A 27961-nucleotide genomic window follows, 5' to 3' on the forward strand; every position below is an offset into this window, starting at 1 on the left:
AAAAAAAAAAAAAAAAAAAAAAAGAATGAACCAACCATAATACAAGATTAGGAAAAAAACTGAAAAATTCAAGACAGGAATTTTTAAACTGGCTTTGAATTGTGCAAATGATTAGCATAACATTTAACCTCAAGGAGAGGATGGAATCTGGTTTCCTCTCACTCAGAACTCTCTGTTATGGAAGGCTATAATTTCATACCTTGGGTCACAGCTAGTCCCAGCCCAGGATTTCCAGGAATGGTCTTCACATTGCATATTTTTATGTTTTTTTCAATAAAGATGATTCATTAAATATTCAATTAAATGTAATTTCCCTTCTATAGATTTCTTAAGAGTTTCCATATACCCAAATTTTCAACTCCAAAGAACAGAAACATTCATATGTCTGGATTTTTGTTTGTTTGTTTGAAAAACAAACCATCCATAGGTTGTGAATACTGATGAAAAAGTGATTATTTTTTCCCCCACCATCACATGCCCCCTTCCTCAAAGTTGAATAGCTACCATCCAGAAGGACCTAGAGAGCAGTCATCATTTACCCAATTGTTCGGGAATACAGAAGTCTGTAACTGACCTGAACAGCACAAGATACAAGCCCCTCCTCGCCCTTCCCTATCTCGCAAAAACAATCAAGTAGTAAGCTGAACAAGGATAAATGCTAAGATTTTCTGGAACTTACTATAAGCCAGGGTCTTGCTAAGTGCTTTGTATTTACTCTCATTTCATCCCTACCACAGTTCTGTGAGGTAGGTGGTATTTCTACCCTCTTTTGACTGATGGAAAAAGTTGCGCTCAGAAAATAAACTAAGTCAAAGCCTCTCAGAGAATATGGGCCAAAAATGGGATGTGAACTCACTTTGCCTGGCTGTACAGACCCTGAGCTCCTCAGCCCAGAGTTTTGTATTATTAAACACTATTTGTATGTGATATCGGGTATATACCTTACGAGACACCTTACTACAATATTGAATAATGCACATAAAAACAGCTATTTAACAAAGATCAGTGGTAATATGTTTAAATGTCTCGGTTTCTCATATTTTGCCACCAAATTCCTTTATTCATAGGGTATGAGTAATATAACCCTATGAAGGCAGATCCCTTATAGGAGCTGGAGCCTAGCTCTGCTCCCTGCCAAGCTGTGGGGCAGACTTCCTCTAGGGCACAGAAATGCCAGAATGGCCCCTGAAAGCATTCACCTTCCAGGAAAAATAGCAACTTACACCAGTCGTGAGGAATCCCTGAGAATATTAATGGGATTTGGTTAGAGGATTAATGGACTCTTTTCAGTCATTTAGAGAGATCTACCATAACTAGGTGAAGATTTTTAAAAGAAGTTAACCCATGCGGGGGTCTGGGGGATTCAGTCGTTAAGCATCTGCCTTCAGCTCAGGTCATGATCCCAGGGTCCTGGGATCCAGCTCCACATTGGGCTCCCTGCTCAGCAGGAAGCCTGCTTCTCCCTCTCCCACTCCCCTTGCTTGTGTTCTCTCTCTTGCTATATCTCTGTCAAATAAATAAAATCTTTAGAAAGAAAAAAAAAACCTTAACCTGAATGAGAAAACCTGACATGATATCATGTTTATAACTTTAAAGCTATCACCTCTTCATGTTTTCTTTTCTCCCAGGCCTAACTATGAACAAATCATGGTTGGGACAGACACCTGTCTGCTACAGTTGCTTGGACCCTTGTTATAATGGTTAGAATAGGAGGAAGGAAGCTAAACAGTGTGAAGGGTGACTGCTGCCTCCTCTCCATATGCTTTGGTCAGTTCTGAAAATACTGCCCCTGAGGGAAAAAAAGAATTCTTAACTATGACCAAAACTCTATTCTCTGTATCACTGGGTGGCATTATTTTCAATTTGAAAACACATACACTTGGATTTTGGAGCAACCTCATAAAAGTCTGACTCAACGAAAAGAACAAATCCCACTAAACTCTGAATCTGTAGAACTGTCCAGATTACCGCCTCCTCTGAGACCTCCAATTCATTAATAAAAGGAAATCTGCATTTGACAACTTACAGAAACACAAGAGAAAGAAATGAAAAAAGCAAATACTCCTTTATTAAAAAGAGTAGAGAGAAAGAGGGCATTAAATCATGAAGTGTAAAGAGATGGAAAAGATCCTTTATCTCTCCAAATTCTAGAACCAAGCCCTTAGGAAAAATGCTTTTAAGCACAAGAGACACACTTCAGTTAGATTTCATTATACAGCAGGTGGCATGCTTATGGAAACTGTTATGCTAAGAAATGTCACAGTTTCAGGGAAAATGTATGTAAGATCACGAAATGCTTGACAATTGATGAAAACACAACTCATAAAAATTGGATTGTTTTGGAATATATCCCAATTTTTTATGTTGACATCGGGGAACCAAAGACAATCTATCTGAGCCTTAAGAACATTGGATGCACATACTCAATATTGTATCCTGTCTATGTTCCTGTAAAACCAAATTTCAATTCTCAATAATCAATCCACAAAGTGTCTATCACCCAGACCAAATAAATGCTCCTTTCCTCTCTACCTAATGTTATATCTTTGCAGCCATTTTGTAACCAAAGGGCAAAGTTCTGAAGCTACCTGATTGAATATTGATCTTTGAAAGTTGTTCTTATGAATGTCTGTCTATAAGAAAAAGAGGCTGAGAAAGTCATAACTGAAAAACTTCAATGATTATCTGTAAATCTCACTGGTAAAGGCCTATTTTTAATTACCAGGTAAAAGAATCTTGATCTAACTGTGAAATTTGGGAACCAAGAATATTTTTTTACCATTATTCCTCCATTAGTCATACTTCAACAAAGACTTTTTATTTCTCTTTCCAGTGTTTTGTTTTTCTCTAACACTGAAAGTTAGAGGTATTTGTATTTGAAACTGCCAGATGCTATAGAATTTCAGTATATAATTAAAGGGAAAATGTGTTTTTTAAAACACAAGGAGAAAAACATAATGTACCATATACAGCATATGCACATTTAGGGAAGGGGAGGAAACAAGCAGATAACTAGAGTTACAAAAGGAGTCCTTCTTGACCAATTTGTAATAGTCTCTTCCAAATCTCTGCAGTGCATGTCTACCTAGTGCCAATTTTCAAATGCTTTCTACATGTTTATTATGAGGATCTTTTCCTCATCTTCTTTTTCTTCTTCTTCTTTTTTTTTTTTTTTAAGATTTATTTACTTCTTTGGATGGGGGTGGGTGGGGAGCACAAGCAGGAAGGGCAGAGGTTAAGAAAGAGAGAATCTCAAGCAGACTCCCTGCAGAGTGCGCAGCCTGACATGGGCCTTGATCTCATGACCCTGAGATCATGACCTGAGCCAAAACCAAGAGCCTGATGCTCAAATGACCACGCTACCCAGGCTCCCGTGGTCAGTTATTTTCTATGTGCATGGCCCAGCCTTCAACAATGTATGTCACTGCGGCCCTTCCCTTAATTGGTAAGAAATAAATTAGGGAGGAGAATTTATTTTCCTGCTCAGAGAACAGACAGCAGTAGAGCTCTTGAGGTAGGAGGCTGGAGGATGGGCTGACGGGTTACATTACTTGCTTGAAGCCCTCCGATTTATATTATACCATTTAGTCAATTCAGTTTGCTTCTGGCCACTATTTATTAAGCACTTAGTATGTGTAAAGATGATAATCACAATGGCTCTAGAGGTGAGGTTCATGAAAACACAACTCATAAAAACTGGAGTACAAGGAGTACTCCCAAGTAAGTACAACCAAAGGAAGTAAGAGAGAAAGCCAGGGCCAGAGCTGTAGCCAGCAGAAATCTGTAGGCATGTGCTCATGGGGGCAGGAGGGGCATCACCCTATGGTAAATCCCATTGGACGGTTTTATTAAGGCAAGGCAGGAACAGGAGAACAAAGGCCAACAGCAGTCATCGATTCTAGTTAGCGGCCATTCATTCTTGCTTTTATACTCTGTCCTTCTTTTCAGGTATTAACAATGAAATCATAAAAACCGACAGGAATTACTTAACTCAAGGACAAGTTATATGATTGGATGTTAAAACCTTTAAAAAAAAGAAAAAAGGCAAAAGCAAAGAATGTACTTAATCTGCTGGCCAGTATTTGTATTATCTAACAGGGCTGCCTTCTTATTCAACTGCTTTTAATCCTTTAATGCCTTAGACTTTCTGAGGGAAAGCATCATCCTTCACAGCAGGAAAAAAATGTATTTCAGAAAAGCTAATAGGACCAAATGAGTAGATTCTGTTTGCAATTTAATAATGTAAACTACAAAAATTTGGTTGTATACTTTCTAATGTACTGGGGGTTTTCACAGTTCCTAATTATTCTTTATCTGGGAAATCCCCAATCTGTATTTAGCTCAAAAATGCTCCATTGTTTGACCTTGGACGAGACAACAGTCACATTTCCTGCTATATAAAGGATTGGAAGACCTCAAAAGAAAGGTGCTTTAATAACTCAGTGCAATACTATGAAAGGTTTTTTTTTTTTTTTCCCTCTAGTAACAGTGAAAGGGATGAGGAAGAATGAAAATAAATCCCCAAAATAACAAAAAGAAAATTCACTTATACTACATGAAAGACAGTGAAATCATGACTGGTTTTGGTAGGACTCAGTATCCGTCCTGATCTACAGTGGCCCAGGGTAACATTCATCTGATAGACTGTGTCAGTATTCATTCTGTGTATGGACACTTTTAACAACATTTGACAATAGTTATTTAAATGCCCATAAAACCAGGGCGCCTGGCTGGCTCAGTCCAGAGAGCAGGTGACTCTCAATCTTGGGGTGGTGAGTTTAAGCCCCATATCGGGAACAGAGATTACTAAAATCAATCACTCAATGAACACAACTAAACCAAAAAAAAGTTGAAATACACATAAAACCAAATTACTGATGATGTAGAAAACAAAGGCAAAAAAATGTAGATAAAATTAAGTGTCCTTACAGCTTTGCAACCTTCCACTGACAAGTAGTTGAGATGGCAAAGCGACATTCCTCAAGGAACTCACAACTGCCTTAATGTTAATGCTTTGCTAGAGGCAAAAAGCAACCTAACCTTGGCATTAGCCAGACCTCCAGGATCCTTTAAATCCTCTTTAACACATGAAAATCCTTTTGGAAACTTCCTTGATCTCTGCCCCTCCCCACTTAGAAGTATATAATCAATAGCTCCTCACAATCCCAGTGCCACTCTTTCTGCCCACAGGTCCTATCCTGTGCTTTAATAAAACCAGCTTTTTATAAACCCTGTGCTTTAATAAAACCACATCTCGAGATTTCTTTCCTGACCGTTCACTTCCAATCCCCAACATCGCATCACTACGACTATTTTCTGTTAATACGTTTATTTCATAATCCAGATGTGTATCCAATGGGCGGCACTCAGCAGCAAGTAACAAAAAACTCTTGATCCAAATGGTTCAAAAAATAAAGAGATTCATCATTTCCTATAATCAGAGATGGAATGACTTTAGGGTTAGTTAATTCAGTGGCTTAACAAGATCAAGATTCACCTTTCTAGTCTCCCATACAGTGTACATATGTTTGTAGTCACCTACTGTCCCCGTGGTTAAGACGGTCACTAAGTCCTAGCATCACATCACAATCTCCAACTAAAAGAGGATGTTCTCTTCCCTCTGAATCTCTAAGTCTCAGCCAAAACACTATTGTCTGAGTTCTCATGTAGATATCCCTTCAGATATCAGAAATGGGTCACATGCCACTTCCTAAACTAATCACTGGCAAGAACAGAACCAGTCACCAGCAGGCCCAAAGCCAGGCCCCTATGCCCTGAAGTTCGCCACCTCGCGGGGAATGCAGGGCCCTGCCAACACAGAATGAGGAGGGCAAGAAAATGGATTCCTAACCGGCAAACCACTAGTGTTGCCAGTGGTCAATTAAAATTAGTAAAGTTATCAAAAGGGTCAATAAATATTTCGTATAGCAGAAAAGGGAAAAAGCCTTAAAAGTAAATAATTGAGAAGAATGCCATGCCAGTAAAAAACAAACAGAAAAGCAAAAACAATCATCTGTGGATAAACGTACGGCACACTTATATATTGAATGCGTGGTTGGGAGAACCAGTATCACAACCGTTAACTGCCTTTCTCCCCAACCTTACTATGTAAGATTGACTTCTTAAATAAAAGCTTTTGCTTTGATCGGAGCTGTTAGCAAGGAAAGTATTTTTGGCAGCCATGGCTCCCTGGTAGGAAATATAAAATTTATGATGATCAAAAGCAGTTGCTTTTACTCATAGCCAGAAGCAAGTCAAAATAGTCACCTGGATACCCTCGTCAGTAGAAGATCAAGTAGAACCACAGTGAATAAAATGACAAAATGTAGTTCTGTTAGCTACAGGTAGTGTTCTAGGTACTTTATATAAAATGTTTTCAAGTTAAATAAAATAGTCAAGGATCTTTATGGGTTAACGAAAAGAAACAGAGAATTTCAATTTCATAAAGGGAAATGAGTATACTCAGTTTCTTCAGCTCTCCTGGTCCCTGTTTTTACCAGAACAAGTTTCTCAGTAAAAGGAAACTTGCATCGGGAAGTTTTTCCTTTCCTTTCCTTTCTGCCATTGTTGTCCAGATTCCATACACTACAATGAAATAATAATCAGATGTATCATATTTGCTGAACCAATGTCCATCACGATTTATTCGAGGCCCTTGATGTCAGATCTCCTTCCTTCCTTTGTAATAGTTTTCCGGGGTAACTGGCTGCAAAACTAGCCTGAAGTCCCGGGTTTCCAGTATCCCTCAATTACTTCATTCAGGGCCGCAGCTTTAACTGTGATCCTAACGCCACTGAATCCCAAATTTCTCTCTCAGAGAGGTCATCTATGTCCCACACCTCCCTCTGGAATGTCACTTGACTGGGCCACAGATGTTTCAATATGTCTAAAATCAAACTCATCCCCCTGTCACCAAAATGTTTTCTCTTTTGTCCCTTATGTTGGTGGAGGGCACTACCGTCGACCTAGCTGTTAAACCCCAAATACGGGAGCCATCCGAGAGCTCTCCCCTGTCTTTCATAATCTGCTGCAAACCTGAAAAGAGACTGATTTCTCCTGCCTACCCAGATCTGCAGTACACCCCTCCTTCTCCACCTCCCCTGCCAGTGCTAACTACGCAACATCTTCAGGACCTGCCTAGCATAGTGCCACAGTCTCCTCACTCATCTTGCTGATTCAGTCCCCTGTTCTCCCCACCATCAGGCTTTTATACTACTAATAGAGTGGCCTTTCTAAGGCACAAATCTGAGCGTGTCATTTGGAGCTCTAAAATTTTGGAAGGCTCCATTTCTTACAAAATTAGATCTGAATTAAGATTGCAGGATAGGTAATTCACATGCACTGAATGCATTGCTTATACTCCTCTGGGAAGCTCCTCAGCCTGGAAAACACCTCCCTTTCACCTTCCTCCTTCCCACATTCTCATGTTCCACCCTTATCCTTCCCTCTTCAGTGCAGCCTTCCCTGAGTGCAGCCTTCCCTGACAATCCCAGGCTGAATTACAAGCGCACTCAGTTGGTTCCCATTAACTTCCTTACAGTCGTTATCACCTTCAATTGTGATTGTTTGCCTGACTTGGCACTGGAATGTAAACTCCGAGAGTAGAGTCCTTTTGGCCCTCCTTTGATCTTCAATATATAACATAATGCTTGGCGCTTGGTAGGTTCAATAAATATCTGTTCAGTAAATTGCACAAATAAAATACAACAAAATGTGTTTGTGTGCACAGCTAGCAGCTCTTCAAATGCCCCGAGGGAGCTAGCCTGATAGCTCAGGCAATATCGAATCCCAAGTTCACTCCACCAATAGAGCAACAGCCAAGAGCCGTTTACTCACCACAGTCATACTCCCCTCCCTTCCAATTCCTGTTTTAAGAGTAAATAGAGAACAAAAGAATATAGCGGAACTAGATTTTTAGACCGAGCTGGACAATGAGAATGTTATTGTCTTCCTATTAGTCAGATGTGATGATAATTAAAGTTTAGCTCCGGCAAAAACTAAAGTACAACCATTTAACATAAAATAGAGAAGTTGGGAATGATAACGATGGAAGAAATTTTCATGAGCTCGTTCAGACCTCCAGCTTAGATGACTCACAAATGATACTCTCTCTTGCACCTTAAAAGATGGGTCAGTAAAGACATTTAACAAATCCCTTAACACCCTGCCCCAGTGTTTAACAATCAATCTTTTAGAGTCCAAAGTTTCTCTAATTCCTAAAATAGTATATTCCCAGTAAAGATTAAAAAGAAAATCACTTTTTTTCCTTATACTAACCCTTCCTTCAGTCACTCTTTAGCCCTCTTTGTCCTAGGCTTAAGAATCCTATACACATTAGGGTGCCTGGGTAGAACAGCTGGTTTAGTGACTGACTCTTGGTTTCCATTCAGGTCGTGATCTCGGGGTCATGAGATTGAGCCCCACACCGGGCTCTATGCTCAGCGTGGAGTCTGAGTAAGACTCTCCTTCCCTGCCCCCTGCTTGCTTGCTCTCTCTCTTCCTCTCTCTAAAATAAATAAAATCTAAAATAATAATAATAATAATTCTACACACACTTTGTAATAAACACAGCAATAATAATGGATACTAGTGAGTGAATGCTGAGTATCGAGTGAGGCACCATGCTAAGTGCTTTTCGTGCATTATCTCATTCAGCCCTCATGATTTAACCATCATTATTAACCCCATCTCACAGATGGGTTTGGGGTCCTGAAGTAATGTGTGCAAGGAAACCAAGCTGGGAAGTGGCAGTGACCATTACAACAAGGTCTGTCTCACTTGAGGAACTTCTGGGTCACTGCGCCTTTCCCTCTGTAGCACGTGCACTGTCTCTCCACTGTTCTGCATCTTAATTCCTTAGTGCCTCACTGAAATGGAGATGAACTTCATGAATTTTTACATATTTGTCTCTTGTGATTTCATCACATCATCAAATTGTGTTTTTTCTAAATAACATTACATTAAAGAGCAGAGACTGCCAACTTTGTTGTGTTTTTCCTAAACCCAGGAAAAAATAAAATTAAAGTTTCTATTTTTGTAGTTACATATATAAATTACATATAAATATATATGCAATGTAAAATATTACATAAATACATAAATCAAAAGCACATGATATACATCCATGCACTTTTATTTTTTAAGTGCACCAATATTAATCACAGGCCATTAAAGGAAAGCAGTAAGAGTAACACAAGTCTATAATTACCTGAAGTGGGTGTTCTGATGTTAGAAACTCAAGAACACCATTGCTATAAGTATTCTGATATGACTAGCACAGCTATTAATATGAGTTACTAACATTTTTATAAGATTATTATGTTAGGCACTGTGCTAAACACCTTTAGAGTATTAACTAATGTGGTGAAAAGTTTATTCAGAGTCAATTAGGCAATGTGATGGGTTAGTTAGCCATGACTTTTGGCAACTAGAAGGGCCTCCTAACACTAGTTTTATTGTACATCTTAATGCCTTTGTTTGACCACAAGATTGGATTTGCACTCCAATAATATCATTCATGTAGTGTTTTTTTTTTCTTAGAAATTCAATATTTACTTTCATATTTCCTTTAAGAGATTTTATTTACTTATTTGACACAGAGAGAGAAAGCACACACAAGCAGGGGAAAAGCCAGGCAGAGGAAGAAGCAGGCCCCCTGATGAGCAAGGAGCCCGCTGGGGGACTCGATTCTAAGACTCTGGGATCATGGCCTGAGCTGAAGGCAGACACTTAACCGACTGAGCCACCCAGGCATCCTTATATTCATATTTCCTAAAATACACCAAAGGCTCTACAAATAAATCATAAAATAACATAAATTACTATTGTATCATGCTAGCACTGATGCTTAATTTGTCAGATCGTTAAATTTACCACAGAGCACTGCTCCTTTAGTATGTAAAGTTCTTACAGCATCTAATATAAATCATAAGGTTTGAAATCAGGCCAACAGATGGCTGCATTTTCAAAATAGCCTGAGCCACAGCTTCTACTTTGTGTTAGCATCAAGATTAATAGCTGATATACCAGTTAAAATACAGTAAGCCATCACTAAGATTAATTTCCTAGTTACTTAATTCTGAGACTTCCTAACTCAGGCAAATATAAAGAAATGAGCTGAGAGTTCCAATTATCAGATGCTTTTTATTTTCACTAAGGGCATATAGTAATGAAATCTCAAACACTTTCTTTTAAAAGACATGTTTCACCAAAGAAACATTTAAGGGGAGGACAATTAGATTACAAAAAGGAACAACATGGGCATCTGAGTAATTTTAACACATCAAAGGTTCTACTTTTTCAAGAGCTTTCTGCTTTCTAGGCAGGATGACACAGTCCCAGTTAAAACTGGACAGTCTTGGCTTTATTCTTCTTCTTTTTTTAATCCTAGCCTAAATACACTCACAAGGGTACATTTAAATGATAAACTATATGGTCACTCAATTTCTGTGGCAGGAAGTAAATAATTAATAGTACTCTGTACTCAGCAATTATTAATTTCCTTGATAATTCTGAACAGAGGAAATTTCCAACTGTTAAAGTTTTCAAGTGAAAAAAAAATGTACAGTTTTCTCAGATGATAAACTGTCTTCACTTCTCCTTCCCCTAACATGCTCAAAATAGATTCATCTTAATTGGCCTAAGTAGAGATGAAACTTTCTTAATCATCTTCCCTGTCAGTCTGAGCAAAAGAAAACAAGACAAACTCTTTGGTCCTGCCCACTACAAAAGAGACCTTTTATATTATAGAATATCAATTTCACATAATAATGACTTTTAAATGAGTCATTCGTATACACTACTGTCAGTCTGGGGTATTTTTGTACTTCTTACCTTTTTACCACAGAAAGCTCAAATGGAAATTAAAGAGGAATGGAAAAAAAATTAGATAACTGTGCAGCTACCAAAATTAATTTGTTCGAAGAAAAGGCTGGAAATGCTGATCAAAATTAAGTTTGGAGAGGGGCGCCTGGGAAACTCAGTCCATTAAACATCCAACTCTTGATTCCAGCTCAGGTTATGATCTCAGTGTCACCAGATCGAGCCCCGTGTCATGCTCCGTCTGCACCAAGTGTGGAGCCTGCTCAAGATTCTCTCTCTTTCCCTCTCCTTCTGTCTCTACCCCCAACACTGTTGTTCATGCTTGCATACACACGTGCGCACTTGCACGCTTGTGCTCGCGCTCTCTCTCTCTCTCTCTCTATATATATATATATGTTTATACATATATACATAAATTAAGCTTGGAGAGTTGTCTAAGGATTAAATCTTTTCATGGTTTTCTTGGACCATGAACTGAAGCAGTAAATTGTATACATTTTGGCTTCAGGACCACTTTCCACTCTTTTTTTTTTTTTTTAAAGATTTTATTTATTTATTTGACAGAGAGAGATGACAAGCAGGCAGAGAGGCAGGCAGAGAGAGAGGAGGAAGCAAGCTCCCTGCTGAGCAGAGAGCCTGATGCGGGACTCGATCCCAGGACCCTGAGATCATGACCTGAGCTGAAGGCAGCAGCTTAACCCACTGAGCCACCCAGGCGCCCCCCACTTTCCACTCGTAAAAATTTCTAATAATCTCCCCATCTTCCTTCCCACTCAAAGAGCTTTAGTTTATGTGGGCTACTGTTTATCAGTATTTACTATGTTCAAAATTAAAACAAAATTTTCTGAAAATTTACTAATTCAATTCAAAACATCACAAACCGATTATGATAAGAAATAAAATATTACCATTAAGAACATTTGTATGAGAGACAACTATATTTTAAGTAAAAGTTTTTACAGTGAGAAGAATGGAATTAATTTACTCTTTTTGCAATTTCGTTTAATGTCTGGCATAATCAAAGACAGTTTTTTGTTTTTTGTTTTGTTTTTTTTTAAAGATTTTATTTATTTATTTGACAGAGAGAGATCACAAGTAGGCAGAGAGGCAGTCAGAGAGGCAGGGAGAGAGAGAGGAGGAAGCAGGCTCCTCGCTGAGCAGAGAGCCTGATGCAGGGCTCAATCCCAGAACCCTGAGATCATGACCCGAGCCGAAGTCAGAGCTTAACCCACTGAGCCACCCAGGTGCCCCATCAAAGACAGTTTTATCCTCTTGTCTGATTCTGCATTCAATCTGTTGTAATATATGGTTTCATTTCCAGCCTAAGGAAAATCTAGCCACACATAGATACAAATTTTTTTTTAGACACAAATCTTTAAAAGGAGGGCAGAATAATAGCCTTTTCAGATAATCATGGATATTATACCAAAACACAAGTTGTATTTTCTTAAAGTTTAGTTGCAATGCAATATGAAATCTTAAATTTTTGGACTTTTCTTACTCTTTACACTTGAATCTTCTGGTATCTTGAACTTTCAGTAGATCTTTTATCTATTCATGTCTTGTAACACATACTGGTCATTTAAAAAATACAGAGTTATGGAACTTTTCCATATTTTAACACACTTCTTAACACAACATCAAAAAACAAAACAAAACAAAAGTAAAACACATTAGGGATGCCTGAGTGGCTCAGTCAGTTGAGTGTCTGACTCTTAATCTTGGCTCAGGTCTTGATCCCAGGGTTGTGAGTTCAAGCCCTATATTGTGCTCCATGCTGGGCATGGAGCCTACTTAAAAACAAATACAAAACCACATTGGACCAATCATTAATATCACCCATAGATTGACAAGGGGCCCTAGTAAACTTCTAGCGGTGATGGAAATGGTCAGGATCTTGATGGTGATAATGGTTTCACAGTTGTACCTTTATGTTAAAAACTCATCAAAATATATACTTTAAATATGTACAGTGTTGTATATAATTTGTACCTCAGTAAAATAAAAGTAGTATGACAAAAGAAAAGAAACTAGGAAAATGGAGTTCATTATTCTACTCTGTGCTATTTTGGCTATGAAATTTTCCATAATAAAAAGTGGGGAAAAGTCTCAAAGCTTTAAAAAAAAAAAAAAAAACTGTCAAACTCATGGTAACAAATTAGAGCTTTCCAAAATTCTTATTTTTCCCGAAAGCTTGAATTTTATCATTAGTAGTAAATAATGTCAGATGCCCCTGATGTGACAAATGTATTTTAAAGAAAATGCCAGCCCAATACCCAAATGTGAAAATGATAACTTGTGAGTCATTTTTCAAAGAAAAAAAAAATGCTGTTCCTGAAAAGAATGTGGTTACTTTAGCTTATAACTTAAACAATGACACTAGTGCTTTTCCTCCTCCTTCTATATGCAAAAGTGCTCATGCACACTTCTCATTTTCATTAACAAAATACTAAAAAAGACACATATAGAGACAAATCAAATATAAATAATAGATTTTACTACTCAGCAAGAACATTTTTACATGAAATTGGATTTTTTTTTTTTTAATTGCAACTGCCTTGACATTCTGGCCAAACACACCATTGCTTTTGCACTGTTAGTATAAATGTTAACTCAGTGGAAAAGGCAAATGTCTTAGCATTATCATAAAAATAGTTTGCCCCTGGGGTGCCTGGGTGGCTCAGTGGGTTAAAGCCTCTGCCTTCAGCTCAGGTCATGATCTCAGGGTCCTGGGATCAAGCCCCACATCGGGCTTCTGCTCAGTGGGAAGCCTGCTTCCTCCCCTCTCTCTGCCTGCCTCTCTGCCTACTTGTGATCTGTCTGTCAAATAAATAAATAAAATCTTTAAAAAAAAAAATAGTTTGCCCTCACAGATTTTAAGTATCCTTGGGACCACCAGGGATCCATGGACCAAACTTTGTGAACTAGTACATTTTTAAATGTGAACTAGTACATTTTAAAGGATTTAAAATCCAGGGGCACCTGCATGGCTCAGTTGGTTAGGCATCTGACTCTTGCATTCAGCTCAGGTCATGATCCTCAGGGGCAGGAGACTGAGCCCCTTGTCAGGCTCTGTGCTCAGCAAGGAGTCTGCGTGAGATTCTCTCTTTCCCTCTGACCCTCCTCCAACTCCCTCCCCATCTCTCTTTCTTTAATAAATAAATCTTAAAAAAAAAAAAAAAGAACATAAAACCCAACAAAGCCTGTAAATTATTAGGACATTAAATCATTCTTAGATAAGCACAGTGAAACACATTTTTTCTATAGCCAAAAGTTTACATGAGAAAAATAAACATTCAAGCACATATCTATTGCCAATACCCCTTCCCACGAAGTGGGCCTTCAAGAGAAAATACGCCATACAAGCAAAACAAATATTTTCAAATGAAACACCTTAAAAATTTGTAATTTATCATTGATCTAAAGTTTCATATTTAAGAATTCTAGAAATTGGAAGGGGAGGTGAATCATGAGAGACTATGGACTCTGAAAAACAATCTGAGGGTTTTGAAGGGGTGGGGCGTGGGAGGTCGGGGTACCAGGTGGTGGGTATTATAGAGGGCACGGATTGCATGGAGCACTGGGTGTGGTGCAAAAATAATGAATACTGTTATGCTGAAAATAAAAAATAAATTAAAAAAAAAAGAATTCTAGAAAGCTTTAAGGTTTTTGTTCTAGTTATAGCTTTCACCCAAGGAAGAAAAATTGTTGATTTCCTTCTTCCTCTACCCCCCTTCTTGCTGAACAACCAATGGGTCAATCACATTGACAATATTATCTTCCATAGAGAAGATCCTCATGCCTACATACTAAAGTAGGCAAAATCCAGATAGCACATTGGGAGCTCTATCACAGCTTCTAAGGGGAAAGGAGCACTGAAGATTAAGACAATAAAGTCATAGATGAGGGTCTCCCCAAATGTACCCCCCAAAATCTTTTCCTCCCATCACATAGAAACAACTACTAGAAATCCCTCTGTGGACCAAGTCAAACCTTTTAAGACTGATAGGATTGTCTAAGCTATCCAGGTCTCTAAAGGGTGATTCTCAAAAAAGGTGCATTTGGATAGAATTAATTAATTGACTCATGCCACTTAGAATTCTCATAGTGTTTCAGTCGGAGTCTGGTATCTCTCTGTTATAACCTATTGGGCATTGGATATAGACTGAATTGATTACAGTCACGTCAACTCTAATTTACCTGACACATTTCCTCTTCTATAACTCTATCTGTGCACACCTGTATGCTTCTATTTAAGCCAAGGTTAGCCCAGCCCTATCCCCTTCATTGCTTCTGTGTTACAGCCTAAAACTAATTCAATGTCTTAACTTCAGGATCCAATTCTGTGTTATTTTTTTAAAATCATTTCTCTCTCTTTTTTTAAAGATTTTATTTGTTTATTTGACAGATATAAATAACAAGTAGGCAGAGAGGTAGGCAGAGAGAGAGGAGGAAGCAGGCTCCCTGCAGAGCAGAGAGCCCGATGTAGGGATCGATCCCAGACCCTGGGATCACGACCTGAGCTGAAGGCAGCAGCTTTAACCCACTGAGCCACCCAGGTGTCCCCCAATTCTGTGTTATTACGTGAAGTGTTAAACCTCACCTCCTTTTATCCCACATATATCTACTCAGTCTTTTTTGTTACATACACACCACCTCAGTATGTTTGACTGTGTACATCTCCTTTCCTACTCCTTCATGTACTTCTCATATACAGACCTAGCAAGCTCCCTGCTATCCCTTCCTCAGCTAACTAGACTATAGGTTCAGTCATTACAGTCTTTGTAGTGTGCCTCCTGTCACTAATATTGCCTGCAGCCTGCTTCTCTCCCACATAAATCCTATCTGCTGCCCCTGGAAGATCATCTTATCCCTGCTCTCCATCTGCCTACTCAGTCTCATCCTATTCTTCCAAGCTCTGTTTCTCCTCACCTCAACACTCTCCTAGAAGGTAAAATCATAAGCTTCTTCCCCTGCATCCTAACAAAACCCACTACTGTTATGGGCAAACTCCTACTGTTATGGGCAAACTCCAGTTCATCTATTCCTCCTTTCTCTCCATTTCTCATTGCCCAATGACCATCACTCTTAAGGACTATGTCTTATACTACTCTGTATCTCATGATGCCAGAGAGGTGCACATACATTGTACATACTTAATAACATTCATTAAATTAATGATGAATAATTATTATTAAATCAAAAGATAGTTGAGGTTCCTAGAAAATTATGGTTTCCACCTCTACTTGCAAAAATTATAAAGAAATATTCTGGCCTACAAAAACAAAAAAATAAAATACCTCTAGACCTTTCCAAATTTTCCATTGCCTCCTTTAAGATACGTCTGAGAGCACAAAGTAAACTAGTCTTCTCAAGCATTAAATTGCTCATCAATCTTACAAAGGGTGTCATTTAGTCAATTACCTTCCCTAAGGAAAAATAAATGGAATATAGCTGCCTGAGAAAAATTAATTCACTCAACTCCAGTAAGTAGCTCACTAAGAACAGCTTCTAACACTCCAGGATATCTAAGCCATATTTCATTCCTAGTTTCAACTTTTTCTTCTTTTTGGATTTGAATTTTGGCTGATTATTGCAGTTTGGTTGATAAGGAGTAGCAGCCTAATATTAACTAGGTATAGTATCACCTGAAGTTTGGACTATGGAAGAACTAAGATACAGAACCTTTTCTTGTGTCTGAAAATATGAATGTTGCCTCCATATACTATCAAACTCTCCTAACACTCAACTCACATGGAGGTATACGACGGTCGAAGACAGAAAGGAAAATGCTCAGCAAGGAAATGGAAAGCAGGCAAGGGAACAGCAGTAACTGGCAGGGGAAATCCAAATTCAGATGGCTTCCAGAACCAAGCACGTAGTAAACATGCTCAGCAAATTTATGTTAAGAACATCAGAGTAAGGGGGATGATAAAAGGTAGCTACTTCTAAGGTCAGTGTGCCAACTATCCCAACCAGGAAATTGCTACCATGCAAAAATGTAGAACCAGTGTCACATTTTCTGATTGCTCAGAAGGCAGCAGGAACCCAGATTTTTTACATAAAATTACCCCAATGTGGGCAAGTTATTAAAATTAGAAAATAATAAAAAATAAAACTCTGTGCCAGTGAAATACAAAATGAAAAGCTGCTAATTTATGATCTCTGGAACAGAGTTGGGGTATAAAAAAATCATAAAAATACATTTCTAAAAGAAAATCCCTACTTCACACACCCTATTAATAACCAGATTTCTGTATTAATCCTCTGGGTCTGAGTACTTATATTAATGATCATATCAGGTAGGTTAAAAGCTCAAATGCAAAAGCAACAACAACAACAAAAAAACTGAAGAAAATATAAATGAATATGTTACCGATCTTTGATTTAGAGATGACTCTATAATAATTTTTAAAACCACAGAAGAATTTTTCATCTATAATTTAACAAAAATTAAAAGGATTTATTGTGAAAAATGACTTGTGACCAAAATTAAATGTAAAATAAATCCTGGAAAATATTTGAGCTAATAAAGCAAAGGGCTAATTGTCTTTATTACAAAAAAAATAGTAAAGCATAATAAACAAAAACCTCAGAAATTGATTAAAAACATAAAAAGTATAGATTCTAACTTCTTATGGACAAGGATGGTTTGCTATTGCCAGCTCCTAATCCAACTCAAAGCAGTGTTCCCTGTGGGACCAGGTCTGAGACATCTGCCAAACCACACAAGTATGACACAATGAGCTCTCCAAAACCTAAAAACACCAGAGGAAAAGGAGTGCCACAAAAGAGCCAACAAATGGAAGAATTCATACCCAAGGAACTAGAGATATTTTAAAAATGTGAAAAGTCATGTTTGGAAAAATGTCTATTTAGCTCTTCTACCCATCTTTAGGTCAGATTATTTGGGGTTTTTTTGTTGTTGTTCAAAATGACGAACAGACATGTGAAAAGAAGCTCAATGTCACTAATCATCAGGGACACACCAATCAAAACAACAGTATCACCTCACAATTGTCAGAATGGCTGTCATCAAAAAGACAAGAGGCAACAAATGCTAGTAAAGATATGGTAAAAATGGAACCCATACACACTTTTGGTGGGAATGTAAATTGGTCCAATGACTATAAGAAAGAGTATGGAGGTTCCCCCCAAAATTAAAACTAGAAATACCACACGATCCAGAAGTTCTATACTGGGTATAAACCCAAAGAAATGAGAATAGGATTTCAACAAGATACATGAACTCCCATGTTTATTACAGTATTATTCATAATAGCCAAAGTATGAAAACAATCCAAATATCCATCAATGGATGACTGGATAAAAAGATATGGTACGTACACACAATGGAGTATTATTCAGCCATGACAAAGGAGAATATCCTCCCACTTGTGGCAACATGGATGGACCTTGAGCATATTATGATAAGCAAGAAGAGTCAGAGAAAAATGAGTAGTGTATGATACCACTTATAAGTGGAATCTAAGAAAGTTAAACCTGTAAAAAATAGTAAAATGGTGGTTACCAGAAAATGCCGGTGGTGGGTAAGAGTAATGCTGTTTCAAAGTGTACAAACTTATATTAAGTAGTAAATAAGCCATAAAGATCTAATTTACAGTATACTGAATATAGACAAAAATATTATACTATAATTATGCAAAGTGATAAATATTGCTACATTAGCAAGCATATCACAACATATAAATGTATCAAAGTAACACCTCGTACCCCTTAAATTTATACAATGTTACACAACAAATTTATTTTTAAAAAGATAAGTGAAATAAAATATTTTTAAATATATGAAAATAACATTAATAATTAATTATATTGAAATCTTCAAAGAGATACATCCATGAAGTAAAGAATAGAACAGGAAAATATGAAAAAGAACCAACTGGAAATCCAAATATCAATAATCATTGATATTTTTTAAATAATATACATGCCCTAAATGGCATAATTTAGATAACCAAAAGAGAAATCAAAATGGAAAAGAAATACTACTCTCCAAGAATTCACTATTAACAAATTAAGACACGGGAAATAATGTAAATCTAATGAATTCCCTCCCCAGAAAAATCACTTCTGTACCTACATACAAAGTTTTATAAGCAACTCCCAGAGTCTTTAAAGCCAACTTCCACCCTAGATTTCTGAATGCAAAATATCTTAAGAATGGAAATATGCCCTACTCTATCAATACAACACAATATTAATACAGGTTCTTCAAGGTATAGGAAACAGACTTTAAATCTGAGTTAGGATCAAATCAAAAAGAAGCCAATTAAACCAGATCAAGAAATGAAACTTACAAAGAAAGTGTCCTGAATCTTCCTAAATATTCTGTTAAACTCAAGTAAAAATAAGACTGAGAAAATCAGTAACTATCCATAGTAAATAAAGGAATTCTAGTGTGTATTAAAATTGGTTACTTATAACATAATAATTATCACTTTAGATGCAAATATTATTTTAAAATTCATTTTGGCATCCCAAAATGTGACAAAAAGTAGAGCAACTGTAACAGGCAAAAACCATTTTTTTAATATAATGTTAAATGATCAGTATGGGGACACAAGATTGGTGGAGTTTAAAAGAAGCTAAATCCCTCTGAGTTAGAAAAGATGAGAGATAAAGAAGCCTGAGGGGGAAATCTGGAGATATTGCCTAGAATAAGGGGAATTTTATTGACTAAGCTGAAAGGAGCAATAAAATAAAAAACTCACTGGTTGACACATCTGGTTTGGAGTGAGCTGAACAGAGCTGTCTAAGGGCAATGTAGGTCACATGTGTCATAAGCTGGATGATGTTAATCTCACGATATCTTCAGGAAAATCTACACAGGATTCGGGGTTTTTTTATTTATTTCTTTTTTAAACAGGATCAGGAAAGGCAAGGAAGAGCATGGAGTTCTTCAACATTGGCCCAATGTAAGTACACAGAGAACATACGGAAAGCTAGCCAACGTCTGTGTTACACAAGAAAGTCTTAAATTTGTCCTCTGCTATTAACCTTACTAAATGGAAATTGTTTGGCCCTCATCAAAACTTTGATGGAAAATAGCTCTCCACCAGAGATTCCGAAAACACAAAAATCCTCCTCAAAATAGACATGAAATGTTTGAGAACATAAATTCAGATGATACACAGAATATTTTCTGTTTAAGAGAGCTAAGATCTTAGGAAGATAAAATGATGACTTCTCTGAAAATATCTAGTGAGAATTTGGAAATAAAATTGTGTCTCTGGAACATTTTCTTTAATGCATTTACAATCTTCAGTATTAAGATTCTTTGAGGATGTATACTTCCACAGGTTTTCTTCAAGCTGATACGGACAGAAATTATCTTGGTTGAAGACCTTGAAATATTTAAATACAAGTATTTATCTTCTTTGATTACTTCTTCTTTGTTACTTCAAAAGTATACAAATCAGATTCTCTTGACGTTCACAACTGTATTTTATTTTTTAAATTTTTTTGAAGTTCACAATTTTATAAGAATAATGCCCGGGTTTGAAATAGCACATTTGCATCTCAACAGATAAGATTCCTTTGAATATATTCACACTGCAGAACAGCCTTGTTCTGGTTTTTAAAAAAAGTCTTCACTTGATGCATACACTTTTCACGTGGAAACATAATTGTGCATGAATCTGTCTCAATCACATGCAATCTCCCTGATAAGATGATAGAAGCACTCATGCATGAATCTTTTTTTTCCCAGAAAAACATGGTTTCCTTTGGGGAAGAAATTGAAGGACATGTTTTCAATCTTTGCAGGCCACCTAGACTTTATCTTCTCAGAATGAAACTTTTTGGCCTGGAATATTCTATTCCTAATTGCTAATTAAAAGCAGCAAACATGAAAATGCTTGGTGTGGAATGGTGTGCTCATATAGGCCTTCACAGGAGAAGATGCTTTTTTATATTCATGAAATAAAATTAAACTGGAATGAATTTTGAATCAACATTTCAGGACTTCATTATAATTATATTTGAAGCATGAAAGTATAAAAACCATAGGTACCAAAATACTGATAAATATGAATAGTAAATATGTTCTATAAAATTTCCAGTGTATTATTGCCAAAATAAAATATACATAAAAACGTGTTATTGAGAAAAATATATACAACTAGCCCAAAATATCAGCCAAAAGACATGATGTTAGAGAAATAAAAACTAAAGATAGCACATAATCTTTAAATGGAACTCACCAATCACAATCGAAGACTCACAGTGATAATAACCATTACTTTGCTTTTTCTTTAGCATGGAGCAAAGATCTATGCGATGTACCATTTCTTCTCCAAATCTGTGACTGATAAATTTTTCATAGACTTCGGGGTCTATTTTTTTCACTCCCTTGAAACGACAAAACAAAATCACATCACTCGATCTTTCCACCATAGTTCATATTGATATCACTTTCTTAGAACCTGATATTACACTTCGCTATAAAGTTCTGCCTACTGGCATTTGAAAATGGATACCACAAAATGGTTGTAAAGCTGTTTTTAAAGTCTCCCTGTCTAGGATAATTTGTATTACCTCCCCCCACCCAAAATCATTAGAGTGTGGGGTTTAAATTTGGCAGCATTCAGAACTTCATATACTTTAAGTTTCTGAAATAATGAAGTATATCAAGTTGAAGTTTGAGGTATCAAAAAAAGAGTAATCATCTCCAACAATAATGGAGAAATTGATGAATTGTTAAAAAGTGACATAGAACTTAACATTTTATAGTGTATAGAATGTTTTAATAAGATGGATTTTTAAACTCCTTACTTAAGAACCATTTGAAGACAGTGAAAGTTTATTTGAATCAGAGGAGGGGGGGGTCCATGGATCTTCCTTCTCTATCTGCCTCCAGTATCTTTCATAGCAGGAAGAGGGCTGACAGGTGAAAAATAACAGTGGAAGACATTGCTACTTCTGTAGTTTCCCAAAACATGCAAATGAATGTCTCCCCCACCCTTCCCATGCAGTGGTCCTGCCCTCAGCCTCATAGTCCCAAACACAGTCCATAAGATGACAACAGAATACTTTACAGGCCAAGTTTACTGACTGACCATGTGTGAAGTTTTCCTTTTAATTTATAACTTTTTAAAACTTTTACCCTGGTAATACTTGTTTGTTTTTTAATACTTGTAATTTCTTAAAAATCAGAAAATATGAGGAATCTAGGGTCACCTGGTTGGCTCAGTCAGTAGGGTGTGCAACTCTCGATCTGGGGATTGTGATTTCAAGCTCCAGGTATAGAGTTTACCTAAAAAATAAAATCTTTCAAAAGAGAAAAAAATATATGAAGAATCTAAAAAAAAAAAAAAAAATTCTCGTGCCTGCCATTTACAGAAAATACAGTAACACTGTGGGTACATCCTTCAGGTCTTTTTCTTTCTCTCTCGCTCTCTTTTTTTTAAATATTTTATTTATTTATTTGAGAGAGAGAGAGAGCACAAGATACAAACAGAGAGGGGTGAAGGGGTGGAGGGGCAGAGAGAGAGGGAGAAGCAGACTCACTGCTGAGGAAGAAGCCTGATGTGGAGCTTGATCCCCGGAACCTGAGATCATGACCTGAGCCGAAGGTAGATGCTTAACTGACTGAGCCACCCAGGCAGCCCTCTTCAGGGCTTTTTCTATGCATACATATATTATATTTAGATTGTACTTTTATAAATCTTATTAAAATGTAGGTAGAATATATATTTTCCCTTTTTATTCACAAAAAGTTTTGACAAAAATTTTTTTAAAAAAATTAAAATTAAGTTGTCCTACACAGCAACTACTATAATTTTATTATGTATTTTATTTTTCCTATACAAAACAAAGTACTTTCTTCTTCTTTATAGGAATGTGGTTAAGTCATGAGTACTATTTAGCAATCAGTTTTTTTTTCCAGTTAATGTGGCAATAAATAATATAGAGATGTGCAAAATATTTTTAATATTTTTGCTTCCATAGTACTCCACTGTATGGGAGCATCATTAATTTATTCATGCAATTATTTATTATTAGACATTTAAGTTGCCCTTAATTTTTAATATTGAATTTAACATGTTTTTGTTGATATATGCTCTTGTTCTGTATCCAAACTGACCTCCACTCACAGACTTTCCTTACTTTAGCTCCATTCACAGACTTTCCCACCTCAGTTAACAGAAACTCTATTCCAGTTAATTAGGCTGAAACCCTGGGGTCATCGTGAATTCGCCTCTTTCTCACAATGTCGCCTCCAAGCCAATCACGTTGGCTCTACCTTCAACATGGGACTAATTCTCCCCATACGCTTGCAGCCTTTGTCCAAGTTTCCCCTGTTTCTTTCACCTGGATTATCCAAACAGCCTCCTGTTTCCCACCCTTGTGTCCTCAACAGCCAGAATTATCCTACAAAAATATACATCACATCACGTCACTCTTCTACTCAAAATTCTCCAAAGGGTTCCCATTTCTCTCAAAGGAAGAGCCAGCTTCCCCAGAACAGCCCACCAGGTCCTGCTCCCACCATGCTCAGAACTCCCTGGGCCTTGTCTTTGACTCCTCCCCCTTCACCCTTCCCTACCTCAGCCTCTCCACTTGTGCCTCCCGATCAGTGTTAAACCCACTTCAAGGCCTGTGTACTGCTGGTTTCCCCTTCTGGAAATGCTCCTCCCCCAGATATCCTCATGACTGGTCTCCCACCTCCTTGCAGTTCTTGCTCGAATTCTGCTTTCTTAAAAGAACATCCCCTGACCTCCCTTTAATATGCACTACCCTTCCCTCTTTATAAATATTTACAGACATTTCTCCATAGCACATACCACCTCCCACTGCATCGTGAAATTTACTTTACTGTGCTGATGTTTCACGGGCTGTCATGATCTGTCTCTCTCTACTAGCATGTGCGTTCCACACAGAAAAAGAATTCTGCCTGATTTGTATTCACTGAAATAGTCCCCGTGCCTAGCACGCTGTGTGACACAGAACTGTGTGCTTAGTAAATAACTGTCACAAATGCAGAAGATCGAGTTTCCAAGAAAAGGGTAGTTGATGACATCAAATGCTGCTCACTGCAAGTTCAGCAAGAGTGAAACCTAGTGGGTTTCTTTTGGTTTGGGGAGTAGGAAGCCCTGAGACAGACAGAGCTGACGTGCGTCCAAAGGAGCTCTGCTACTCTTTAAGGTGTGGTTTTGCTTCAGAGTCCTCATCTGTAAAGTGAAGTTGATAATGGAACCTACTTCAAAGAGTTGGATGGACTAAATAAATGAACTTATAGAATTGTTTATAACAGTGAAATATAGTAAAGGCTATCATATTTACATGATAAATGCTATTATATGTTATACACAACAATCTACATATAATCTATATACATATGTAATAGCTACATATTAATATACATATATTATATGTACATATAATATATAACATACATATTTATTAATAGTGAATTTTAAGGAATAATTTCAGTTGAGGTAAGGTTTCAGAAATGTTTTAAAAAGGTTCTCAGTAAATGGAAACTTACAATTCTTGTTTGTCTTTTAAATGCTTTTTCCAAGTGTACATATGTGCTGGTTGGTGGGTGGGGGAGGGGGGACGTAGGGCAGGCTGGTGTCATTCTCTTAGACCAGGCAGCAGAAGACTAGTCATAATGTCACAGGAAAAAAAAGAACTTCAGTTTTCAAGACATCTATGCCAGTGTTGGCTAGCCACCATAATTTCCATTTTGGTTTCATAAGGTGTCATTATTTCTTTAAAGTAAGAAATAAGGGAAACATAACAGTGACAATTCACAAGTCTTATTTAATTTTGGCAAAAAGGACCAACCATTTTTGCAAGAATTCTTCACAGATGACTTCCAACATGAGTCTTTAAGGAGAGAATTTTTATTAGAGAGTGGAATGGAATTAATTCTTTAAGTCATAATTTACAGAGAGAACTGTGGTTCAAAAGGCATGCCTTGGGGGCACTGAAATTATGTTCTGAACAGAAAACATCTTCAGTGATAAAGAATCTAGAAATACATAAGACTCTGCTCTGTCTGATATATAATATTTAACATGATCTTTGTTCTCTAGGGGATTTTCTGTTTGGCAATGTATTTCTTCTTCTTTTTTTTTTTCAGGCTCTTTTCCCCATAAAAAATATGTATCTTTTCTAATAAAATGTATCTGAATTGGTCTCACCACCCAGCTACAGCAGGTGGTGGTGTTTTTTGTTTTGGGGTTTTTTTTTTTTTTTTAAGAAAGGACTATCATTCTAAGAAAATAAATGAGCATATCAAAATTGCTAATCATTAAGGGTAAGGCTAAGAGGCTCCTATTTTCTTTTCTTTTCTTTCTTTCTTTCCTTCTTTCTTTCTTTTAAAATGTATTTCTTTGGGAGAGAACATGCATGCTTGAGCAGGAGAATCTCAAGCAGACTCCCCGCTGAACACAGAGCCCGACGCAGGGCTCCACCCCACAACCCTGACATCGAAACCAAGAACTAGATGCTAAACCAACTGAACCAGCCAGGCACTTCAAGGTTCCTATTTTCTGGAGAAATCCACTGAGTTGCCAAAACAGTCCCAGAGATAGCACCCTGAAAGGGTCTAGTTTAAGCTAAAGAGACTGTGTTAGCATTATTATGAATATTATTATTTCATTATTTTCATGCTTCATGTTTTAGACCCCCCACATTATTTTCTGCTCCCTTTCTGCACAAGCCAAACCCTTTCCCAGGTACCTTGTCATTTAAGGATCAGTGGAAGTATAACACATCAGGAGAGCCCAGAGAAAATTACAGAAGCGGTTAAAAACAGAAACATTTGACCTGTAAAGGCTAAGAGAGTGGGGACTATTTCAAAGGTAGGGAAACAATGTGTAGGCTAACTTCCACCAAACCACGTGAAGGGGGTTGCACCCCCAGAATTGTGGACATGCTTGGTGACTGCCTAGGACTAAAGCTGAATATTATTTTTGCCTTGAACCTAGCAGGACAGGGTATATTTTCAAGGGTTTCTCATTTATAATTTTACCCAATACAACCAACATATCAATTATGCAACATAACACTGAAAGACAAAATAGGAAGTTAAATACAAGATATCTGACTTTGAAACAATAAATGAGTAGCAAAAAACATCAAACAGAAAAACTTCTCAAGACTGCCTTAATTAGGTTTTACTTTCCTTTAGCCTAGTTTCAGGCACAGTTAAAGAAGTATTATCAGTGATGCTCAAAGCTACTTGATAATCTTTGATACAATGTACCAAGAAACCCTGATAATTTCATTCTTGACTGTAACTTGGCACCGAAACAGCCAATACAGGAAAAATGCCACTGAGACCATGAGACCAGTATTTTTAGAATCATCTGAAGCTGCATCTGCTGAATAATGGAACCTATTTACTCAAGAAGCATTCACAGTATCACTTACATTCAGCTAAATGATGTGTGTAATTTAATATGTACCAAAGAAGACTCAGACTTATGTTATACACCAAATTCTATTTTCAATATGGAAGTAAAGAAAGCCATGAAGTATGAAAATTCACTTTAGCTTCCAATCTCAATATGAAAATCATTCTAAGGTTCTGATAGATAAAATTTAATTTAATTTCTATGACAAAGTTATTGTGATCAGAGGAACAATGAAATAATCAGTTTCTTTAAAAAGGTTAAGACTTTTAAATAAATAGCAGATAATTTCTGATCATAACTTGTTATCTTACAATAATCATGACTTCTATGATGAAAACAAATGGGCTGCATATCAGACAAAGGAATTATATCTCCTACTGATGTAAGCTTGACGTTCTTGGAGCTCTGCTTTGCTTTCTAATAGTTTACTCCTATTTTAAGTGCCTATAAAGAAATGTATGTTTCCTGTTGTAATGATGTGAAACCAAAATTCAGAAATAAATGAAGAGCCAAACAAAACTGGTTTTGTCAATTTGGGGATCAGCTGGTCAAAGATTGGTAATCTTTTTATTCATTTATTTATTCATTCATTTATTTATTTGTTTATTTTTAAGATTTACTGATTGGGCAGCTGGGTGGCTCAGTCAGTTAAGCGTGCCTTCAGCTCAGGTCATGATCCTGCACTCCCAGGGGAGAGTCCCGCATCGGGCTCCCTGCTTAGCGGGGAGTCTGCTTCTCCCTGGGCCCTTCACCCTGCTTGTTCTCTCTCTCACTCTCTGACAAATATAAATAAAATCTTTTCGAAAAAAAGATTTTACTTATTTATTTGAGAGAGAGAGAGTGTGCACACATGTACACACACATGCACAAGCAGGGGGAGGAGCAAAGGGAGGAGGAGAGAGAGGATCTCCAGCAGACTCCCTGCTGAGCACAGAGCCCGACTCGGGACTTGATCCCAGGAGTCTAAGATTGTGACCTGAGCCAAAATCAAGAGTCAGATGCTTAACCTATTGAGCCATTCAGGTGCCCTAAGAACAGTAATCTTTTATACTCATTTCCATAATTAGGAAAGTTTATGAATCTGTAGTAGTATAGCATTAGTGAAAAAACTAAAATCATTTCTAATGGTCACTGCCCCTAATGAAAATTACATATTGTCAATTCAAGGTTATTAAAAGGACATTTTTTTAAAGATTTTATTTATTTATTGGAGGGAGAGAAAGAATGAAAGAGAGAGAGAGAGAGAGAGCATGGGGGGAAGGGTCAGAGGGAGAAACAGATTCCCCACTGAGCAGGGAGCCTGATGCGGGATTCGATCCCAGGATTATGACCTGAGCTGAAGCCAACTGAGCCATGCAGGTACCCTAAAAGGATATTTATATTGACATGGGACTTCTCTGAGGCAAATCTTACTTTATAATTCTTAATGGCTCCCTCCTTCATGTCTTGGCATAACTACACTTTTCATTATTTGCATTGTTTCATTTCCATCTTCCTCCTGATACAAACCCCATGATTACCTTCTTGTCAGCTGCAGCCTTCCCTCAGCCCTTCTCAGTCAGAACTGCAGTCTCTTTCCATTCAGGCTCTGTTCCATTCAAGCCTGTTCTTGATAGGGTTGGTGGTAGACAAAGGAACCTCACCACATGAGCTACTGGACTCTAAAAGAGCATGGTGATTTCAGATCCTGTATCCAGCACCCCTGGGTGAGAGCTGCCTGGATGCCTTCCTGTGTCCTCGCCTACCTG

General features: G+C 37.3%; 1 protein-coding gene across 1 annotated transcript in view; it reads right to left on the minus strand.

Moving 5' to 3' along the window:
* AKAP7 (A-kinase anchoring protein 7) overlaps window positions 1-27961 on the minus strand; it is a 170837-nt gene that overhangs the window by 41813 nt on the left and 101063 nt on the right. The window contains exon 7 of the mRNA XM_045066357.1: window positions 21048-21195. Within this exon, the coding sequence (XP_044922292.1) occupies window positions 21048-21195 (148 nt within the window). The remainder of the gene's footprint in view (window positions 1-21047; window positions 21196-27961) is intronic.

This window comes from Mustela putorius, unplaced genomic scaffold (assembly GCF_011764305.1).
Source record: "Mustela putorius furo isolate JIRA1106 unplaced genomic scaffold, ASM1176430v1.1 tig00003863_pilon_pilon_pilon, whole genome shotgun sequence".
Classification (NCBI taxonomy): domain Eukaryota; kingdom Metazoa; phylum Chordata; class Mammalia; order Carnivora; family Mustelidae; genus Mustela; species Mustela putorius.